Source organism: Puma concolor, chromosome B4, assembly GCF_028749965.1.
Source record: "Puma concolor isolate L17-30 chromosome B4, mPumCon1.1.hap2, whole genome shotgun sequence".
NCBI lineage: Eukaryota > Metazoa > Chordata > Mammalia > Carnivora > Felidae > Puma > Puma concolor.
The window spans coordinates 45469024-45491336 of record NC_141673.1 but is presented as its reverse complement, the minus strand read 5'-3'; the positions used below and the strand labels follow the sequence as shown (position 1 = coordinate 45491336).

At 35.8% G+C, this 22313-nt stretch overlaps 1 protein-coding gene across 1 annotated transcript in view; it reads left to right on the top strand.

Moving 5' to 3' along the window:
* Positions 1-22313, top strand: part of TRHDE (thyrotropin releasing hormone degrading enzyme) — a 396068-nt gene that overhangs the window by 359561 nt on the left and 14194 nt on the right. Inside the window, exons 16-17 of the mRNA XM_025926745.2 lie at positions 19595-19762; positions 20280-20420. Coding sequence (XP_025782530.2) covers positions 19595-19762; positions 20280-20420 — 309 coding nt within the window. The remainder of the gene's footprint in view (positions 1-19594; positions 19763-20279; positions 20421-22313) is intronic.

The window sequence follows — 22313 nt, the reverse complement described above, 5'->3', positions numbered from 1 at the left end:
CTTCCATTTTTTGATTATTCATTTGTTTATTTGTTTCATTTTGCTACACATGCCTTTTCTCAGACCCAATATTTGTTTGTTAACCCTTTAATGAATTTACCCAAGTTAAAATGTATTCTTAACATTTTATTAAAATAACACATTCACCATTGCATTAATGTCATTTCTATAGAGAGTATTTAAGCCTACTATTACTTAGTACCTTTCAATTTTTTTTAACATTTATTCATTTCTGAGAGACAGAGAGCAAGCATAAGTTGGGGGGCACAGAGAGAGAGGGAGACACAGAATCCGAAGCGAGTTCCAGGCTCCAGGCTGACAGCACAGAGCCCAATGCAGGGCTCAAACTCACGGACCATGAGATTATGACCCGAGCTGAAGTTGGATGTCCAACTGACTGAGCCACCCAGGCACCCCACTTAGTACATTTAAAACTACAGCTATTGAGAAAATGCTATTTTTTTTAATAGTTCATCTATTTAGCAAAATTTTACTGAGCAACTCTCAATACCAGCTTGTGGCAGAAAGCAAAGAGAAGAGGGAGAGCTTAAAATCAGGAGAAAGTACAGCTCTATAAACAGATAATTGTTCTTTGAAGCAAGAGCTAGGACAGGGTGTGAACACCAAGAAAGGAGGATTGCTGCCTTGGAAGAATCACATTCACCCTCCTGAGGAGTGAGCAGGATCCTGATGGATGGACAAGGGCAGGCTGGAGGCAGGGGCAAGTGCCCGAGTCCCTACGGTGGGTAGACGGGGATCCCAAGCAGAAGGAAGGCACATGGACTGATGCCTAGTTTAATGAGTGCAACACGTTTTGACTTGTGAATTTGAACAATCCATCACTCCCAAAATTCCCTTATAAATGAAAGTTTACATGGAAGTTGTCAGCTCATTTCAGTTTTGATAACTGTGCCATTTATTTATGGTAAAATAATTAAATTGGGGTCTAATACTTTATGGTTCTTTTGTTATTTCCTTCATCATTTTTATATTCTCTGCTTTGCTTTCTTCTACAGCTGGGTAAGTAAACATACTAAGTGGAACTAACTCTGCGTTTACTAAGATTTGCTCAGCCAGCCATATGACATGTCACTACATACATAAGTGACCTCCTGCAGTAAGGCTGGCTGGTACTCACCTGTGTGTGAAGATCAGAGATTTAATCTGTATTTTTTTTTTTGATGACAGCTGAATATTAAAACAATAGTGTAATCCTGTAGTTGATGCTGAATTTAACTTTCTTAAATTGAATCAATGAAGAAGACAAGGTTTCTTTTTAAATGTTCCTGAAGTAATACACCAGGCAGTTTTGTTTGTTTCCTTGTTTGTGTTTAATGGGAACATTAAAAACCATCTTTAAAAAAAGCCCTGGGAGATGCTGTGTATTTATGCTAATAAGCCGAAAGGACACTGAGTCATGGAATTAGCAGAGATTGCAAATCTGGGGTGCTGTGCTACTTTACGACCTCATCTTGATATGCTGGGGAGGTAGGTCAAGTCAGTGACATTGGATTTAAGAAAATAGAATGGATTTGAAAGTTGGTGCAGGGAAAGGTAATGGAACCAAAATGTGCATTGAAAAGCTAGAGGATGGTAGCAGCAGAGAGAGAGAGAAAAATTCAAGAATTACAGTGAATGATAAATTGAATGAGTCGACATTCTGGTCCCTGTTAATATATTCAAATGCTCCAGTGTGTTGAATTGTAATGGTGATGTCATGCATAAAAATGGATGAGCTACATTCAGGTCTTGTTAGGCTGTGATTTGGGCACTGAGTTCAGCAGAACACCACATTTCAGAAAAGAGACAAATTGCCAACCATTCAGTAGAGAACAATACAAATGATAAAAAGATCTTGAAAACACGAGCTGCAAGAGGAGGTTGTGAGACCTGAAAATTGCACTCTGAAAAAAAAAAGACAAGATGATAGCCTTGTTATGTATAAAAAACATAATGAAAAGGACAGAAATTGGTTTCTTTCACTGATTGGTACAAATAAACAAGAAATAGTTGGCATAAGCTTCACTGAGTAAAATATAGGGATTATATTATTACTGCAGGTGAATTATTATTTAAAATTTCTGTAGTAAAACACTATTGGGATTGTACAGTTTAACCATACAGAGATGACAATATGGTAATATGGGGTTTCATTTAATAAAAAATTTAACCTTAAATTAAGTGTGTATCCACAATAACACAACCTCTTAATTTTGGAAAAAAGTGTTATTTTTCAAATAATGTCAAAAAGTAATATTTAAAGCTTTAAGCCAATACAGAGTAAAAATTTAAAGTATTTCATTTCATTTCAGGGGTAGGGTGAGGGCCAGGGGCAGAGGGAGGGAGGGAGAGAGAGAGAGAGAGAGAGAGAGAGAGAGAGAGAGAATCTTAAGCAGGCTCCACGCTCAACGGGGCGTCTTACACAGGGCTCCATCTTACAATCCTGGGATCAGGACCTGAGACAAAATCAAGAGTCAGATGCTCAACCGACTAAGTCACCCAGGTGCCCCAAGTATTGAATTTTAAAAAGTATTCAATAAATAGTGATATTCATTCCCTAACATCTCAATTGATAACTGGTATCATCACTTTACTTAAAAAATATCTTGGGAGTACATAGGTGACTCAGTGGGTTAAAAGTCTGACTCAGCTTGATTTCAGCTTGATTTCTCATGGTTCATGAGATGGAGCCCTGCTTCAGGCTCTGTGCTAATGGTGCGGAGCCTGCCTGGGATCCTCTCTCTTCCTCTCTCTCTGTCCCTGCTCCACTTGTATTCTCTCTCTCTCAAAATAAATAAATAAAAATTTAAAAATATCCTGAAACTGTGGAATACCTTATATATTATGGGCTATCAAAAATGTATATTGAATTGAAATGAATTGGACATTTATTTTGAAATGGAAAAGTTAAGGCCATTCCATAATAAAAATTATAAAGTAGAGGAACTTCTCTGGTGCTTTGGAACATACATAATACATAAACTTCACTACTCATGCAATTCATTATGTTACTGATACTATTGTCTTTAATGATGATGATTATAATGAAAAGTATAGTTGTTTATTGAGTGGTTAGTACATTTCAGGTGTTGGACTAACTGTTTTTTGTGCATGATCTCCTTTTTATTTCATATTTATAGAAAACAAATCTAAAACTCACACAGGCTGTACAACTTGCCAAGATTATATAACAATAGGTAGTGGATCTGGGTCTCCACTCCCAGACTGCATGTGATTGTGTCGTGGTATATCAAATTACCGTATATCAGTAATATATGTTCAAAAAAGGATTAAAAAACAAAGAAAGGGTAAAAAAAAGACAATCCAACAGAACTCGAGGACTCTCTATAATGAGTATAAGCAACAGTTTTATGTAGGTAGTGCTCAGGAATCAGCCTGTGGTTCTCAAATCTGGTCATGTATAAGGATCATTGGGAAGAGCTGTGAAACAGTTTGCTGGGCCCCACCCCCAGAGTTCTGATTCAGTAGGTTGAATGGGGCCCAACCATTTGTATCCATAACAAGTTTCAGTATGATGCTGATGCTGAATCAGCTGGCCTGGGGACTATGCTTTGGGAACTACAGGTATAGGGAAAGGCTACTGTCTTCAAAGTCAAAGACACCAGTGATCAAATTTCAGCTGTGCCACGGAACGACCTGAGGAAAATCACTTGGTTTCATCATCTGAAAAATGACAATAATATTAGTAACCAAACAAGTCATGAGAATTATATGAAAGAATGTCTGTTTATTAATTAGTTTTTATAGGAAATCATTAAACATGAATCATCTTTGGAGTTGCCCTCTATTTGTTTTGACCATACCCTGTGTAATAGATGTATGAGTTTTATTTCTTTTTTTAAGTTTATTTATTTTGAGAGAGAAAGAGAGGGAGAGAGAGACAACATGCACATGTGCACAAGTCGGGGAGAGGCAGGGAGAAAGAATCCCAAGCGGGCTCCGAACCGTCAGCATGGAACCTGACATGGGGCTTGATCCCACCAACCATGAGATCATGACCTGAGCTGAAATCAAGAGTTGGCTGCTTAACCACGGACTGAGCCACACAGTGGCTAACCTGGTGGTGTTAGTTTTCAATGGGGAAGGTAGGAATAGGTATAGAATAGAGTGGTATAGAATGCTTCAATATCAGATCTTCTCTGTAAGTTTTGGGGTTTTAAGCATGTGACCTGTAACATAAAATACGGAACAAAATATTACCATAGAGATCTTCAATTAAGAGAATGGGTACGTTTGCCGTTTTTCTCTTGCTTTAAGAAATACTGCCTGGCTTGGCCTCTAGGTAAATGTTTCTTTGTACACCCTCCCTTTAATTGGCTGCTCATGTCCCTCCATCAGGCATAGCTCATTGTATCTCACAGGAAAAGAGCTCCAGTTAAGGTCCTTTCCATTGTGTCTCCCTCTGTCCATCAATGTTCACTTTTCTTATGTGAGAACACAAAGGGGGACAGACAAAAGGCTCTTTTTGCTACGGTCTGTGTGTCTGGTTCAGAAACTTCATGTTTTCTTCCCCTAAAAACATAGATCCTAACTTATTGTCCATGTTCCCAAGTTATTATGGTCCTATTCCCTTTGTTCTTTATGATGTTTTTTGTATTCTTCTTACTATAAACTGTCCTGTGATAAGTTTTCATAAGCCAAAGTTATACCAGCCAGACCTGCCATTTTAGTGCTCAGTTACCAGCACAAGCATTTTGCAGACAGGTGAACCCAGCAGGGAGTCTGTACAGAGTAATGCAAAGGACAGGGCTGCCCAAACCTTGGGCAGGGGGGTGGGGGGCAGAGGTGAGGAATCCGGTTTGCTCCTGGTTTGTCATTAGACAGCTGTGGCTTTAGAGGAGTCAGTGTTTACTCCAAGTCTCAACCTTGTTTCTAAAGCAAGGGCAGTGCCCCCAAATCATCAGTGCTTACATCAGATATAACAGTCCAAAATTTAATACTTACTGTGCATGAACATAAAATCATACATCTTCCTTATGATTTGTCAACTTCTGGTTCTCCTTTGTTTATTAGTATATACTTATTTGATTATTATAAAGCTTAAAGGGTATGTCTTCAGTTATTCATGTGTTCGGTAAGTATCTATCGAGCAGCTACTCTGTGTTGGAACTGTGCTAGATGCTAGACAGTGGGAAGGCAAAGTTCCTTCATTCAGCTAATGCCGGCACCATTACTTACCTGGCACTGGGAATATGTGGTTCATGCCCTGACATACCCCAAAGGTTTGTGGTGGGGGCAGGGAGAGAGTGTAGGAGGGAGACAGGGATTGTTCAGAGTAATCACACAAAACTAAAAATGAAACTCAGAGAAGCGCAACCAAGAAACATGTGCTGTTCTGAGAGACTGTCATAGGGGATTTGACTAGATCAGAGAGACAGGGAAAACTTGCAGCCCTGAGAGCTAGTGGTGGAAATGAAGCCACATGGATATATTTGACTGAGGAAGGAAGACTGAGAGGAGTTAATGATTGCTTGGATATAAAGGGGGAAAAAGGAAGGCATTCATGACAATTCACCAGAATAATCCAATAGAGCTCAAACGTTTACTCATATGAATTGCCAGAGATAACATTTTTAAGTCTACATCAAAAACTCTCCACCATATGTGAAAGTAATTGCAAGGATTTACCTTTCAGTATAGTGTAAATAGACATTTTTCAACAAAATTCTTTCAAAACTCTGAATGTATCCAATGGAGTTGAAACACCCTAGCTATTTTATACCTACCATTAGCCATTTAAAAATATGATTTATGTTCTTACTTAATAGCCACACATTTTATATTATTCTTTTCTCACCAAATTGTATTCTAATATAGGATATTTTTGCTAGAAAATCCTTTTGGATCACCCTATCATACTTTTCTGCAACAAGAAACACATATCACACATACAGACACACACATACACGTAGTTTTTTCATGTCATAAAATCCTGTGTTAATTTTTTTTCTAAATTGAGTTTTCATTATAATGGTTACTTGTATATGATTGATCAACATAAACACATGGCAAACTTTGATAAATAATCTCCTAACATAAAAATAAAAATTGTTAAAGATGTAAAATTTGAGATTGGCCTTTTTATTTCCCAGTTTATATATTCACAGACAAATATTACTCACTGCTAGAATAAGAAAAGTATCACCATGTTTTATGTTAAAGTAGAAACTTAAAAACTTTTTTTATATGTTTTATTTATTTTGAGAGAGAGAGAGAGAGAGACCGCGCACACACAAGTGGGGGAGGGGCAGAGAGAGAGGGAGACAGAATCTGAAACAGGCTCCAGGCTCTGAGGTGTCAGCACAGAGCCCAACATGGGGCTCAAACCCATGAACTGTGAGATCATGATCTGAGCCAAAGTCGGACCCTTAACCAACTGAGCCACCTAGGCACCCCATTACTGAGAAACTTTATACAGAAAACTAAATAGATAGGAATGGAAGGTGTTATATTATAGCAATGTAACACTTCTTTTGTCTTTCCGAGTGTTGTGCCAAAAATTACATAGGAATTGATCACCAAAATTTTTAAATTATCACCTGACAATTTGCTTGGGCATTTCTTCAGATTTTGTGGAAACAAAGAATTAAAACAAAAATTGAAAAGTCATTTTCTAGATATCAACATCAGTATTTTGACTTTTTACTTGATATTGCAGTACAATGCATCCTCAGAAGATACAAGATGAGTGAATGAGAAATATGCCTTTCTCCTGGAAAATGAGGGAAAGTGGAAGAAGGGTTTTTATGAAAAGAGAAGTATCTATATGAAAGTTTAGAATGTGGAACTTAATTGCTGTAACACTACCTATAGCCTTAAAGGAATAATGAATAAAGATATTCTTTAAGAAGTCTTACCTGCAGAGACAGGAACACTTCATTTTAAAGGCCATGGGACTAGGATGTGGGTAGAAATGGCAAGAGTGAGAGATATATTAATTTGTCTAGGGAGAGAATATAACGTAGGGAAAGAGTTCAAGGTGAAGAATTGAGAAATCACAATATTGAACAGCAGCTGGGTAAAATCCAGACATGAGTTGTAGCCCTTGAAGCTTAACATTTCCAGTGTATTCTAAAATTGTTTTATTTCCTGAAATAAAATTTTCATATTTTTAAATTTATTATTAATCTTTTTCATTATAAATACAATCTATTTAAAGATGGAGATCTGTAGATATAAATATGTAAAAATGGTAGTCAAAAATATGTGTAGGATTTATTCTTATAAATGTCCCCAGAAACCTGTATAATTCTTAATTTTACTTTCACTCATTTCTCCTTGAAAAATACAACTATTTGCACTCTATTTTGCCTTATAAAATAAGTTTAGTTCAAAATAGATTTTATGATTTTCTCATGTGTATTTAAAATTTTACTCAAAGCAGGGGCACCTGGGTGGCTCGGTCAGTTAAGCGTCCGACTTCGGCTCAGGTCATAATCTCTGGAATAATTCACAATTACCATAAAAATCATCACCATCCTTCACAACATATTTAACATGCTACGTCACTCATCATGATGGATGCAGTGGTACAGGACCAGGTTCCTGGGTCCACATTTGGATAACGGTGTATCTGGTTGATAGCAGACTTGGTTTTTAACTTTCACCTTTATTCCTAAAATAAAGTAGTAATAGCATAGTTCTTCCATAGTGATACGTATTCTTAATCAGTATTAATTCAGACTCTTACAGTACTTGACTCAAGTACCACATATATCTTGAGCATCTCAGGCATCATTCTGAAAGACCCCAGAGATCCAATGATGAACCAAAGGAAACGGTTTCTGCCTTCCTGGAGCTTATAGCCCAGTGGAGTAGAGTGTGACTAATCGGATGTCATAAGAAACACTATAAGATTTTAACTGTATTGAGAAGCCAGAAGGGAGATTTATAAGAAAAGGACAATTTGACCTGTCAGTGAGACTGACATTCTGGCAGAGTGACAGCTGACCTGAGGCCTACAGGAAAAACACACATTCCTCTGGCAAAAGGAGAAAAGAGATGTTAAACAAAAGACACAGTGTACGAGAATGGCCTTCTTCTTCAACATTGTTTCTCAAGATTAAAATCTTGGTACTTTCCAAAAGTTTAGCTGTTTAGGCAGAGTATGTACTGACCCAAGGACACCCTTAGAAATCTTGCAATTTTTTTTTTCAGTTAATCATGTTTGTTGTGTTTATATTTGCTGAGGAGAGCAAAAATCCCAGTTAATTGATTATGCACTTTCATCAAAACTTTAGGAATTCTCTCTTCTAAAATTAGAGTGTGTTACCAAACAAAAATGTTCTGGAAAAGCTGCATAGAAGAAAAATCATATATGAAATGTAGGAAGTGTGCCTGCTATCTGAATTAATACAAGTGTGAATTCCTTTGTCAAACTAGAAATCTTCTTCATAACCAGCAATCCTATCTGATTTGTCATTTGTATAAGTAGAGGTCATATATTAAGTAGTGGCTACACCTATATAGAAACAAGGGCCTTATTATCTATCTTTTCCTAAGTTTCTCTGGAATCACACTGAAAGTACCACCTCTCCTGGCCATTTGGAGAATTCAGTACGTGCTAGTTGAGTTCAGTCCATCATGGGAAAAATATTCGACTAAATGACCTACCTACTTGAGGGACTCACTAATCTAGATGTATTTTTTTAATTTACTTTTTGGTGTAGCAGGAACTTTAATTGCCTCAAGAGCTAATATAACTTCATTAAGTGCGTATTTCTATTCATTTTCTTATCATCATATTTAGTTTCTAATCTAAATACATTAACGATTTTATATTCTAATATAAAATTCAGAAACAATCTTATGCTTCTTTTCTTTTTCCTGACGCTTTTGGCTTTTTCCTGACATTTAAATTTAAAAAAAAAAAAAAAAAAAATATATATATATATATATATATATATATATATATATATATATATTACAGCCATGTGTAGAGGCGAGTAGTCAATAGTATTTTTTAAGGTATTTTAATTTTTACAAAAGCATGCTTTTGAAGGTGACTTGATTTAATTTAACTGTTTTTCTTTCCAGTATGATTGGTATTCCCCCCCCATTTCTGCCAATAGTAATCTTCCTATCATGCTCATATTGTTTGCCTGATATTATACCAATTTCGGGCATAACGCTATTGAACTTTTGTGCCATCTATCAAAAGATATGCTTATTGATCACTTATAGAATGGCTCTATTTTAACCACCTGCCCGTTTGTCACAGTACAAGTGCTAAGTGAGTATGGATTTACATGGACAACACAGGGAGCAAAGTTGATTAACTCACAGTAGTGATCATTATTATTTACTAAGCCAGAGCTGGAGCACCAACAGAAATATTTGCAGCTTCCAAAACATTTTTACTTACTCACAGAGAGTAGATTATACTAACGGATTCCGGTTCAGGTTTATTACAACTGCTACCAACCACGATAAAGAAGAAATTTCCTCTACATTTTCCAAAAATAATATAAACACTGAGAAACACTTCAGCAATAATAACAATATTCCCTTTTTATTTTTTCCCCTTGTGATTAACACTTAGGATAGATTCTCTATATATGATTCATTCTATCTCAAAATGAAAATGAAAATAATTCATGTTAGTCTTTCTAATGATAGTGTGATAATGCTTAGTATTGTGATAATGCTGATGAAAAATGCTTTATAAGCATTAAATATTGTTCTTTGATATATATTTGAAAATATCTAAAAGTGAGAAAGAACTTTGATGACTTGTAATTTCTTGGCCATAACAGGAAAAATAAAAGCACATGCACACACTGTCATGGGTTGAAGGGTGACCTCTAAAAGATGTGTCTAGGGGCACCTGAATGGCTCAGTCAGTTAAGCGTCTGACTCTTGATTTTGGCTAAGGTCACTATCTCACAGTTCATGAGTTTGAGTCCCACATCAGGCTCTGTGCTGGCAGTGTGGAGCCTGCTTGGGATTCTCTCTCTCCCTCTCTCTCTGCCCCTGCCGTCTCTCTCTCTCTCTCTCTCTCTCTCAAGAATAAATTTTTAAAAGTTTAATAAAAGTTAGGTTTAAATCCTAAACACTATCTATCAATATGACCTTATTTGGAAATAGGGTCTTTGCAGATGTAATTAAGGATTTTGCAATGAGATCACATGGATTTAGCGTAAGCCCTAAGGTAGAAATTGAAGTAATTCATTTACAAGTTTGGGGATGGCTAGGATTGCTGGATGCACAGGAAGCTAGAAGAAGGCATAGAACAGATTCTGTGGAGCCTCCAGAAGAAAGCGATCCCGCTGACACGTTGGTGTTAGACTTCTGGCTATAGGAAATGTGAGAGAATACATTTCTGTTGTTTTAAGCCCCTAAATTGGTGGTAATTTGTTAGGGATTATAAAAGCTCTAGTAAATGCATACACACATCTTCAGCCTCTCATATTTGAAACTTGGTTTGTAATCAACATTTTGCATTGTTATTCTTTCTTTGATGGAAAATCAAGGAATGGCACAGAGACACAGTTGAACTTTTAACTTTCCTTAACTTCTTCCTTCAGGTTTTTATCAAGAACGGGATACTGAGAAGGCACTTCTTACTCCTCACAAAATTCAGACAAAAGTACTATCATCAGTCTTCATCCAATTCTTTTTGTAAATGTGTAAAATACATGGGAATGGTCAGTGGTATGAAAATAGAATAATTATGTGGCGATATCCCTAAAATTCACTGCAAAAAACCCATCTTCATTTCTTAGGATCCCTTCTAAATATTTTGAAAGAGTCTCTTCTTTTTTCTTTTTCATGACTTGAGATTCTTCTTATAATTGAAATTTCAAATATAAAAAAATTGAGTGACTTCTATTTTATTTTCATATATAAATAAATGTTATTTATTTTTTTCTGCAATATAGAGGGCAGGCATCCAATATACACCCTGCTTCCTTGTGTATGCAGAGTACCTGCCGGTTACATGTACATGTAAATACATATATTTCAGTTATTTCAGAAAATCAAAAAATTTGTGTGTTTTAAAATTGTTTTTAATGTTATTCATTTCTTGGGAGAGAGAGAGAGAGAGAGAGGGAACGCAAGTGGAGGAGGGGCAGAGAGTGAGGGAGACACAGAATCTGAAACAGGCTCCAGGCTCTGAGCTGTCAGCACAGAGCCGGACGCGGGGCTCGAACCCACAGACCGCGAGATCATGACCTGAGCCGAAGTCGGACGCACAACCAACTGAGCCACCCAAGCGCCCCAGTTTGTGTCTTTTCAAAAGTATGTTTTTCTTATATTTATCATCTGCCAGTGCAAAATATGCCTTTTGGCCTTATTTTGTAATTTTATCATTCACTTTTGCCATTCCCCTTTCTTCCAGGACCCAGCTTATTGTTTTTTTTCCCAATAATTTTCTATTACCTTATATAACAGGAATAGATTCTTTTTAACTATTTTTAATTATCAAATTTAATTAAATTTATCCTTATTCCTTAACGCATGTGCACGCTCACTCACACACACACACACACACACACACACACACACACACACATATATGAGGTTTACCAGGGATTTCACTGCTTTTCACAGAAAGGTCAAAGTGAAGTTAAAGAACATCTAGAGTACCTAGGATTTGATACAAATAAGAATACTTCTGTATTTTTAAAAAGTACAGCATTTTTTTTGTTGTTGTTAGTGAGTCTACTAGTTAAACCTCTGAAAACCTACAGAATTACATGTTGGTTAGTGTGCATACACACACACACACACACACACACACACACACACACAAATAGTAAATTTTACTTTTGACCGAAGTAAAAATCTACTTTTAGTTGGGGACATTGCTAGTGAGAAAAATACATTACTTATTGCCTTCCCATGACAGCTTAGTGCTTATGACTAAAAAAATTAACTAAATTGTCATAGTTGATTCTTCCCCGGGCTGGAGAATCAGCCTTGTTAACTTCAGTGACCTTGATAGTGCATTAGAAATGAAAGTAAACCACATTTGCACAAGCCCTCACATTTATAGATGTAGTATTTTGATGGATAAAATAAATCTGTGTAATTTCCAACCTTTCTATGAAGAATACAAAAGACAATGAATGTTGCTATAAATTATTCCTGGGCAATAGGAGTTATTTGTCAAGGTGGAGCCCAATGTCATCCAGTGGGGTTTTTATAAACACTCAGGCATGGGTCATGATTTGAATGAGAACAGTGCTTATGGATTGCTGATGTTACTAATGTGTCATTCCCATCATTATCTCCTGTCTTCCTAGTTAATGTACTGATTCCTAATCATCATGATTCAGACAACACCATTATACACATGTAAATTTAGACTTCTTATCACAGCAGGTTTACAGTGCTATGACCATAGTTGAATGAAAGAAACTTAAAGATCACAGCTCAAGACAGAGCAGATTCTTTGAGAAGCCATGGATAATGGGCACCTGATAATCAGGAAACCATTAATCTTTTTTTTTTTTTTTTTTTTTTTTGAGAGAGACAGAGAGACAGAGAGCTGGAGAGAGAGAAAGAGAGAGAGAGAAGGAGAATCTTAAGCAGGCTCCACACCCAGCAGGGAGCCCTACTCAGGCACAATCTCACAACCCTGGGATCATGACCTGAGCTGAAATCAAGAATCACATTTAGCTGACTGAGCCACCCACACGCCCCCAATTATTTCATCTTTAACACAAGCGTCTATAAATAGGGCAATTAATCAGCCATTTCACAACTTCTACTACAATTGTATACCTCTAAAGTTTTAAATGATGTTATGGTCTTAGAGCTATTTATATTAGCAGGCTCACTGTTTCAGAGTGAGTCATCAGAGGTATCTTATTTTTTATTTTTTTTTACTTTTGTTAGGAAGCAGTTTGATTTTTTTTGAGCTCTCATGGGTATAATTGATTCTGGATGTCATGAGGTTCTGAGTTATGAAATGTTAAATAGCAGTGTTCTAGTCTTTTCAGTAGAGTGTTTAAAATCCAGGCCAAAGAAACAGTTTAATCAAATCAGGTCGCAAATTCTCTAATTATTTGCTTTTTTCCCATTGACTTTTCTGGAGGTGTTTGTCACTGCCTGTCTTTGTCATCATCGTGCTGAATTTTCTGGCCTCTCTGTACATTTCTCACTTGTGTCTTTTCTTTCTACCTTTTCTTTGATGTCTCCTTCTTTTTATCCTCATTGTAATATTGTCTGAGCCACCTAGTTTCTTACGTTTTGTGCTTTAACAATTATATTTTAAAAAGTGGTTTTATAGCCTAAATATTTACCCTCACCAAACCTCTTCCTTCCTACCCTGTAGAAATAAGAGCTGCTTTATATATGGGACTTAAAAATTTTAAGTGTAATTTCATATATATTTTTTCAGCTTAAGTAAAGTGAATGTCACTTTTAAAGTACATTTATTTTAGTTATAGAAGTCATTTTAAAGGAGTGCTGTTATCTTAAAATATAATCTTTTGATAAATTCAGGATATTAACAGTTAAAATGAGCCCCCTTCAGCAATCATTTTTCCTTTCTTCAGGAAAGAACAGCATATACCTCTTTGCAAATATGCAAAATTAAAATATAAATAGGTATTGAACATTTCAGAACCCAGGAATTTTAAATATCTTTGGTTGGCCTATTATCCACCAGGTTTATCCACTCTATCTTTTGAGGACTAAAAGGTCATGAATACTGGTTTAGCATTTCTTTTGTTATGCCTAAGTTTCAATAGGAATGAACTTGCACCAAGCAGACACAAGTGGGCGGAGCCCCTAAAAGAGCAACCCTCGCTGCTGTGGGAAGGGTGCCGGCCAACCGCGTTGCTGCCTAGTGTTCTTCCCACCCTTCATGGTCGCATACTTCACCTGGGTTCTGCCCTCCCTTTGCTAGGATTCTTGTAGAGAAGAGATGCTATGAAACAATACTGCTTCTGGTTGCCAGGGTGTTTATATGGATTCAGTGGCACGTTTGATTGACAAGTATACCGGTCAAGTTAGGTGGGATTATAAAAGTGTATTTTATTGTAATGCCTTAAACTTCATGTATTGTCAGTCATGTTTTTATAATTACTCATTTCACTTGTAGAGAGGTTGTCTAAAAACTTAATATCTGCTTTCATTTTAGTCCTGTACTCTTTCGGGAAAGATGGAGAAAGATATTTGTTGCCACTTCGTACTACTACTTATAGTAATAAAACTGACGAGGGGGATGTCATTACCACATATTGAGACAATTTTCTATGTACCTTGCACTTGGCTATGCACAGCATTTAGATAACACTCATACTGAGCCCCTGATAGGTACCAGGCACTGTGCTGCACTGGATAAACATTATCGCATTTAATTATTGTAATAACCTTGTAAAGAATTATTTTTCCCATTTTCCAAATGAGGAAACTGACGCTTAGGTGCAAAAAAGTCACATATTCTTTCTAAACAGCTTTAAGTTTTATTCAAGATAGTTTTCTCAGGAGCAGCCAAGGGACAAAGGAATGGAGATGGAATGAGAGAAGCAATAGGGACTATTGTGAACAAGATAGACCTTTGTAAACGCAGGTTATTTTTCAGTCTGATATTTTAAAGTCAGGGATTACTCAGGAAGAAGTAAAAGTGCTAGTACTTAAAAGGTCAAACAAGATTCAGAATGTTGGTGAGGAAGCCTCAACCAAAGCTATCTTTTAACTTTTAGATTAGGCAAGTGATTTTTCAAATGAATTAATTAAATGCAAATTAATTGAAATAAATTAAATGGTAGGCCACACTCTATATTCATGTTTGGTGCCACTGAAATAAACAGGGGCTCTTAGAGTGATTTCAGAAATTTTTTTCATTGTCATTGAAAATAATTAAATCCACATCGCTGATGAAAAGAATCTTGTACTAACAGAGCAGGAAGGGACTTTAGAACTCTTGTACTTTAGCCTTATCAAATTAGGGTGAAAAATGAAGCCCAAAGCAATGACCTTGACTTGCCCAGTCCTGGAGGCAGTTATTGGTCCAATTAGGTCTACTGAGAACCTGCTTAGAAATAGACCCATATCATGATTAAGCATCAAAATTATATTTTAAAATAATATGTTTTTTTCCCTTTGGCAAATATAATTTCCTCTGGGAGATATTTAACTGTACTATCAGAATTGTTTTTGCATATTATTCAACAACATTTTTCAGTATTGGAATATGTTTTACTCTAATAGTAACAGACTTGTGTCTTTACAAGTGTAATTACACATTTATTTATCATATTTTCAAAGTAATTGTAATATTTCTTAAATGGTTAAATTTGAAATATATGAATTAAGAAAAGAAAGACTAGTTACCTATAATTCCCCAACCCAAAAGCAAATATTAATAGTCTCTTGATTTTTCTTTTAGTTTTTTTTTTTTTTTTAATATTTTATTTATTCTTGAGAGAAAGAGAGACAGAGCATGAATGAGGGAGGGGCACAGCAAGAGAGGGAGACACAGAATCTGAAGCAGACTCCAGGCTCTGAGCTGTCAGCACAGAGCCCAAGGTGGGGTTCGAACTCACAAGCCATGAGATCATGACCTGAGCCGGAATTGGACGCTCAACCGACTGAGCCACCCAGGTGCCCCATTTTCTTTTAGTTTTTTTAATCTAATGTACACATTATGTTTTTTTTTTAATTAAAGTTGTGGTATTATATATGTATTATACTCATCCTTAATAATATATTTCATTATATTAAATAATGTATTTTACCATATTATTAAATATTACTCTATAATATATTATTCTTAGTAACTATTTATATCTTAATTTAAACCAGTCCCTTATTGTTATTGTAGATATGTCCTGATGTTTAATTTTTTTTAAGTTTAGTTATTTATTTGAGAGAGAGAGAGAGCACACGGGAGTGCAAACTGGGGAGTGGCAGAGAGAGAGAGGGAGAGAGAGAATCTCAAGCAGGCTTTGCACTGTCAGCGCAGAGCCCCATGTGGGTCTCAATCCCAGGAACCTTGAGATCATGACCTGAGCCAAATCAAGCGTAGATGCTTAACCTACTGAGCCACCCAGGTGCCCCTGATTTCTTACCTTAAAAAAACAATGTAGCAGAGAAAACTTTTAGAGCAAAATCTTTGGAAATTTTTCTAATTATTTATCTTAATTTATCAACCTACTTCACAATTTTCCATTTAATAATTAAAATTCCAATTTACTAAGATTTAAAATACTAGTCTCATTCCACCATCATTATTTAACTCAGTAAAAAAAAAAAAAATCTTATAAAAGTTGCATGCCTCTATTTTTCTACCTACTTAATTGTTTTAACTCCTACCCCAAAGCATTTTGTTTTTGTGCGTTTGCTTTTGGCAAAGTAAAAAAGGTTAAACATATCACCAAAATACAAAATAGATTATTTCAAGGTGATACTTTTTAGGCTTTTAGAATTTTTATGCTTTCAAAACTTGTACTGTACAAATGAACTCCGTCATGATCCTGTTTAAAATGAGAATAGAAAAAAAAATATGGTGTAAGTTATACTAATTAGGTAATAATTTCTGCAATGTTATATCCTAGAAAATATCAAGACACTTTTGGCTAAGGCTTACTCCGTTCATCTCTTACAAAGGCAGCTAGAGAGACTAGGCCTGCTCCTCTCTATGTATACCACACATACAGAAAAACAAGCACAGCTTTCCTTCTCAGATAATAAAATTCCATTAAAATATTTGCTTCTGAGGAAGCAGTTAAAAAGAAATGACTGTGGGATATTCACATGCTCATAGGCAATTTCCATGATCACGAAAAGGATCCCTGTCTCCCTGCAAGCCTGGTAGGAAGGACCTCACAAAACTCATTTGTACTGCTCATAACTATGGGTTCTGTGGGGTTTGCAGCCTATGCTTTCCAAACAAATGAGCTTCTCCATTAGTTCCTAATGACTTTGGTTTACACAAAGAGATCTTAAACTGTCCCCAGAGTAATTATTTTGCTAAAATGCTATTAGAACATCTTTACAAATTTAGCAACAAAGGGGGCTTCATTAACAATGGAAATCATTGGGAACCAAGGCCCTTAGTAAATTCAAGTCTCACCAGTCTTGTTTTATCTTCAGTGATGAGTACAATAATCTTGTGAACTATACCTTGACTCCTTATCTGGTGGGTGGGTAAGGAAGATAGGGAGCCGATGCCGTGGGGAGAGATGCTGGAAAAACCAGAGCGGTATTCTGTGGTTAATCAGCTCTGTCCTTCCTCTTGGAAGGAGCCTTGTGAACCTTAAGCAATGCATATGCCTAGCAGCTGCTAATAGAGCCTTTTTTTTTTTTTTTTTCCTGAGAGGTTGGGAATTTGCAGCTGAAACTGAGCACTGTTTTTCAATGGACCATCAACAGGGTTTAGATTATATATGTAAACATATGTGTGTCTCGTTTTCATAGTAATCAAATTTGATACATCTGCCGTGCATGGAAGGACAGCTGCTGGCAAGCCTGAAAGTTGACCTGCAGCTTCTGGCAGAACAAACCCAAATTATGGGGTCTTTTTCTTGGTTTGCGTCTGCAGCTTCAGATACGGAACCTGCCCCTATTCTGGGCAGCTTTGCTTTTAAAGACCTCCTTTGCGAAAGACAACTTTCATTAGATTCCTTCAGGGTGATCTGTCTGTCGTTATATTCAACGCTTTATTGCTGAGTGCCCTTTTAAGGTTTTTTTTCCTCCTTGCTCTGTGTATGACCAGATTGCCATACAGCAGCTCCTTAAGTACCCCGCTAGCCTATGCCTTTATAGTCACCCAGAGGCTGCATTTTAACAAGTATCACTTCAGTGCTGGCTAACAGAATGGATACTTACGGTTGGAAATCCACTCTTGCCAACGTATTTCTCAAAGATGACTGATCAAACTGTGTTTTAAAAATTAATTAAAAAGGTTAGAGGTGACAGTGTGGCCAGTTCAACGCCGAGAGAATTATTGGTTGATTTAGAGAAAGACTAGGTTTCTTAACGTTCTTATTATAGTTAGTAAAGATGGGTATAATGTATCTACCATGATTACATGCGGTGGCAGTGATTTCTGAAGCTCTTTGCTGGTTTCTTCTGATGTTTGTGTTCCTTTTGGTTCTTTAAAAACAAAACAACCAAACAAAGTGCTTGCCTTCTAATGCCACAAAGAAAAAAATCTCCAGACAGCAAGGTTAAAATAACTTTTCTCCAAACACTCCAAATTACGTGTTGAAAGAGACAGAATGATATAGTTTTAGCTATCTGGGAACAATTAATTTTGTATGATACTTCTAGCAAATCTGAACATATGGTGTCCTGATATACAATCTTCAATATTCTGATTGGAGCCCTACTTAGCTGCTTAACAGAATAAGATTAAACTTATCTTACTGGTAGTCATTCAGGCACTTCCTCCTGTTTTCCAAATACTCCTTCAACCATAGCAGTGTTTTAACCATCAAGGTCCTAAATATTTATTTATTTTTAAAAATTTTTTTAGTGTTTATTTATTTTTGAAGAGGACAGAAGCAGAGCATGAGCAGGGAAAGAACAGAGAGGGAGGGAGACACAGATACCAAAGCAGGCTCTAGGCTCTGAGCTGTCAGCACAGAGCCTGACATGGGGCTCGAACTCACAAACTGTGAGGTCATGACCTGAGCCAAAGTTGGATGCTTAACCGACTGAGCCACCCAGGCAACCAAAGGTCCTAAATCTTTAGAAGAGATTGTTTTATCTTGCTATCCAGAGAAAAAACACTTCTTATTAGCCACATTCAAATTATAAGTGAGAAATGTAAATAATAGATCACTGAATGTGACACAAAGCAGAAATGCATTTTTAACTTTTTGTAAATATTGGAGTGATCTATCAGAGAATTCAGTTGTTAAAATGTGAGGTATACTCTGAGACTTGAAAGAACAATATTTAGTAAAAAATAGCTATGGTAAAGTAAACATGAGCATTTACAGTTTATAAATGGCCAAGACTAATTAAATTCACTCACAGTTTCCCACTGCAATATTTATTTTGAAGTCAAAGTCAAAATTAGTCTATTTTTATAGTTACTTTTATAAACGTAAGGAAAAAGAAATTTCTACTTTCTTAAAATTTACTACTTATATCTGTTTACTACCTGTATTGATAGTCTTCTGGATTCCAAAACTTGAAGAGCTCTTTGAGAAAAATAATTTTAGAGAGACTTGTCTAAGAATTTAGGACAAAGTGTTTGTTTTAATCAAATTAGTCCCTTCAACCTGGGCTTTCTTGTCATTCTTGGGTGTACCAATTATGACAGCACGATCATTGGTTGATAAGTATATTACTGTTTGTGGAAATATAAAGCATCCTCTTTGCACTGTTTTTTTAAGCATTTGTGTTCTGGTTTTTGTTTAAATATAGTGTCAAGAGTGGAAACAAAAATTGCATTCAAAACTACCATTACATAAAGTACATTATTTTATTCACTCACTTGCCAATATTTTTGAATACTGTTACTATATAATATCATTCTCTTTCAGGTAGAAACTAATTAGCAAAATCATCTTTTTAAAAATTGACTGTAGTAAAGCAACATCTCTCTTTAGTTTAAATGCTATGAAGCTTTTCATTAACAGAAAACCACCATGGGTTGCTTCTTTAGAATACCACTAAATGTTAGAGACATCGTCTACTGTACGGGAGTCTCACTATTAGATGAGGATGTCTGGGAATTCATCTGGATGAAATTCCACTCTACCACAGCAGTTTCTGAGAAGAAAATATTATTGGAAGCCTTAACTTGCAGTGATGATAGGAACTTATTAAATAGGTGGGTCAATTGATTTTCTAAATCTATTTGTGTAATAAAAGTACTCTCTATTAACCAACCTATTGTGAACTCGATTGTGTTTCCTTGAATATATTGTAGTTACTCTAAAATATACTTTCTACAGCTAAGGAAAACTGCCATGTTGACTTGACTAAAGATAGTTGAATTGAAAGATATACCTGTTTCTACCTAAACAGTAAGACAGTGTTTCATTATTAAAGGAGGTGTTTACTATAAAGATTTTTAAAACTAAGTTTAGGTCATTAAAAGAGAATTGTGATTTTCCACCTGCGAGATTTTTTCAGAATTTAATTAACAAGTTAATTAAAATATTACGAACTTGCTTTTCCCCCTTCTATAAACAGAAAGTTGTTCTATTGATAAATTGTGTTGGTAAAGTCTACACTGGCCTATTCTTTTGAAATATATGACAAATTAATGCATATAATTTTTTGAAGTTTTATAAAAATGCTTAAGTTATTGGGCTAAGAGTTTTCCTACAATTCTATCTTTAAAGGCTTCTGAATCTATCACTAAATTCTGAGGTGGTGTTGGATCAAGATGCAATTGATGTGATAATTCATGTCGCTCGAAATCCACATGGCCGAGACCTTGCCTGGAAGTTTTTTAGAGACAAATGGAAGATATTAAATACCAGGTAGAAATAAGAGTTCATTTGTACTTGAGTGAGTAAATTAGAGGTGATATATGAGACATAAAGACCCAACTTTTTGTGTTAAAACCAAGGCTTAGATAATAGAATTAGATTTTAAAATAGTCAACTAATATGGGTGTTGCCACTTCTGGGAAACTCAGAATTATTTTAACAATTCTATAGCATTATTCATGTTTTGAAGATTAAAAACTGTGATTATATATAGAAATGTGGGACTAAAAAGGTTTAGCAGTACAGTTTTTGTGGAAACTGTTAAACTGTCTAAGGTTGAAGAAATATCATAAAGCTTCTATATTCTGAATGTGTTGTGGAAAAAATGATTTATAAATCAGATACAATTATTATTTATATAACAAGAAAACTTTACTGCTGTAGAATTGTTTTAAGTTTCCTTTATTTTTTTGTTTTTTTTTATTGTTTATTTGTTTTGAGAGAGAGCAAGCGAGGGTGTGCACAAGTGGGGAAGGGGTAGAGAGAGAGGGAGAGAGAGAGAGAGAGACAGAGAGAGAGAGAATCCCAAGGAGGCTCCACACTGTTAGCACATAGTCTGATGTGGGGCTCAATCTCACCAAGCGAGAGATCATGACCTGAGCCTAATTCAAGAGTCAGAAGCTTAATTGACAGGCGCCCCTGTTTGAGTTTCCTTTAAATATAAATACCATAAACACCTGAAATGAAACCATGATTTGAATCATTGTATAGTTCTAGGTGCAGTAGAATTCATTCCTGAGACATCTTGTTTCATGGTGAGAATTCTTCAGCCTCAATTTAAGAAAATATTTCATTATGTATTTAAATATATTGTAATGAATGTTGATTTATTACTCTGACAATCTGTATGGCATTTTAAAATTAAATTTATTAAAGGGCATGTAGATGCCACATGTTTTCAAACTTAAATGTCCTCATACAGTAAGCAGACCTATTGTTTTCTATCTCTTAAAAATTGGTGTGTAAACTTTGTTTTTAACAAACAACTTTATCAGTTGCCCTTGTATAAATAGTTCAATTTGAATGAATGTATCCTATTAAAACACATTTTTATCTACGGATATTTCATTGTCAGGAAGCACTAATATTCCTAGAAGACACACTGACTTTTTTGTATTTGCAGCTCAGAAATTGGAATGATTGGAAGATTAGAACTTGCTTTGCTGTCATGCATATAATGTAGTGAATAATCAGACAGAAAGCGAAATTAGTATATACAAGCAGTTCACTTTAAGGAGTATCAAATATCTGCCAATACACAATTTCTTTAGGGAGTGGTTTTGTATATCAGAGTTCAGCATAGTAGATGTATAGTTTAGTCCCTACCAAAAAACATTTGGTTCTTGATATGTTATTTTGTCTCACTGAGAGTCCCTGATCTCTAACTTAAAGATAGAAAGTTTGAGATTTCAACATACCTACAGATATGGAAGTGTTGAAAAACAGGATTTTCTTCATCCCTACTCTTCTATCGATCCTAGAACACTGGAATTCATGGAGGCACTGTCCAAGATGCTCCTTATTTCCTGCGCTAAAGATTCTCCCTGGCTTTTGTTGCCATCTACTCTAATGGTTTCAGTCACTCCCAAATCTATATCTCTTACTGAGACATTTCACCTAAGCTTCACCCTATGATAAGACAGTTGTCTGTTTGGACCTGCTGCTGAGGTGTACCTGCAAAGCTAAACCCATCATTTTCCTCCTGTCTTCATTTCCTCAGTAAATAATCCACCAATTAATCAAGCCAGACACTTGGAAAACTACGTATACTCCCCACTTTTCCTTGCCATCTGTAACAATTAGGCTTAAGATATTGTCATTTTAACAAGTCCTAAAAGATAACTTGTGATAGGTATCCTTAGCACAACAGAGATCAGTAAAATG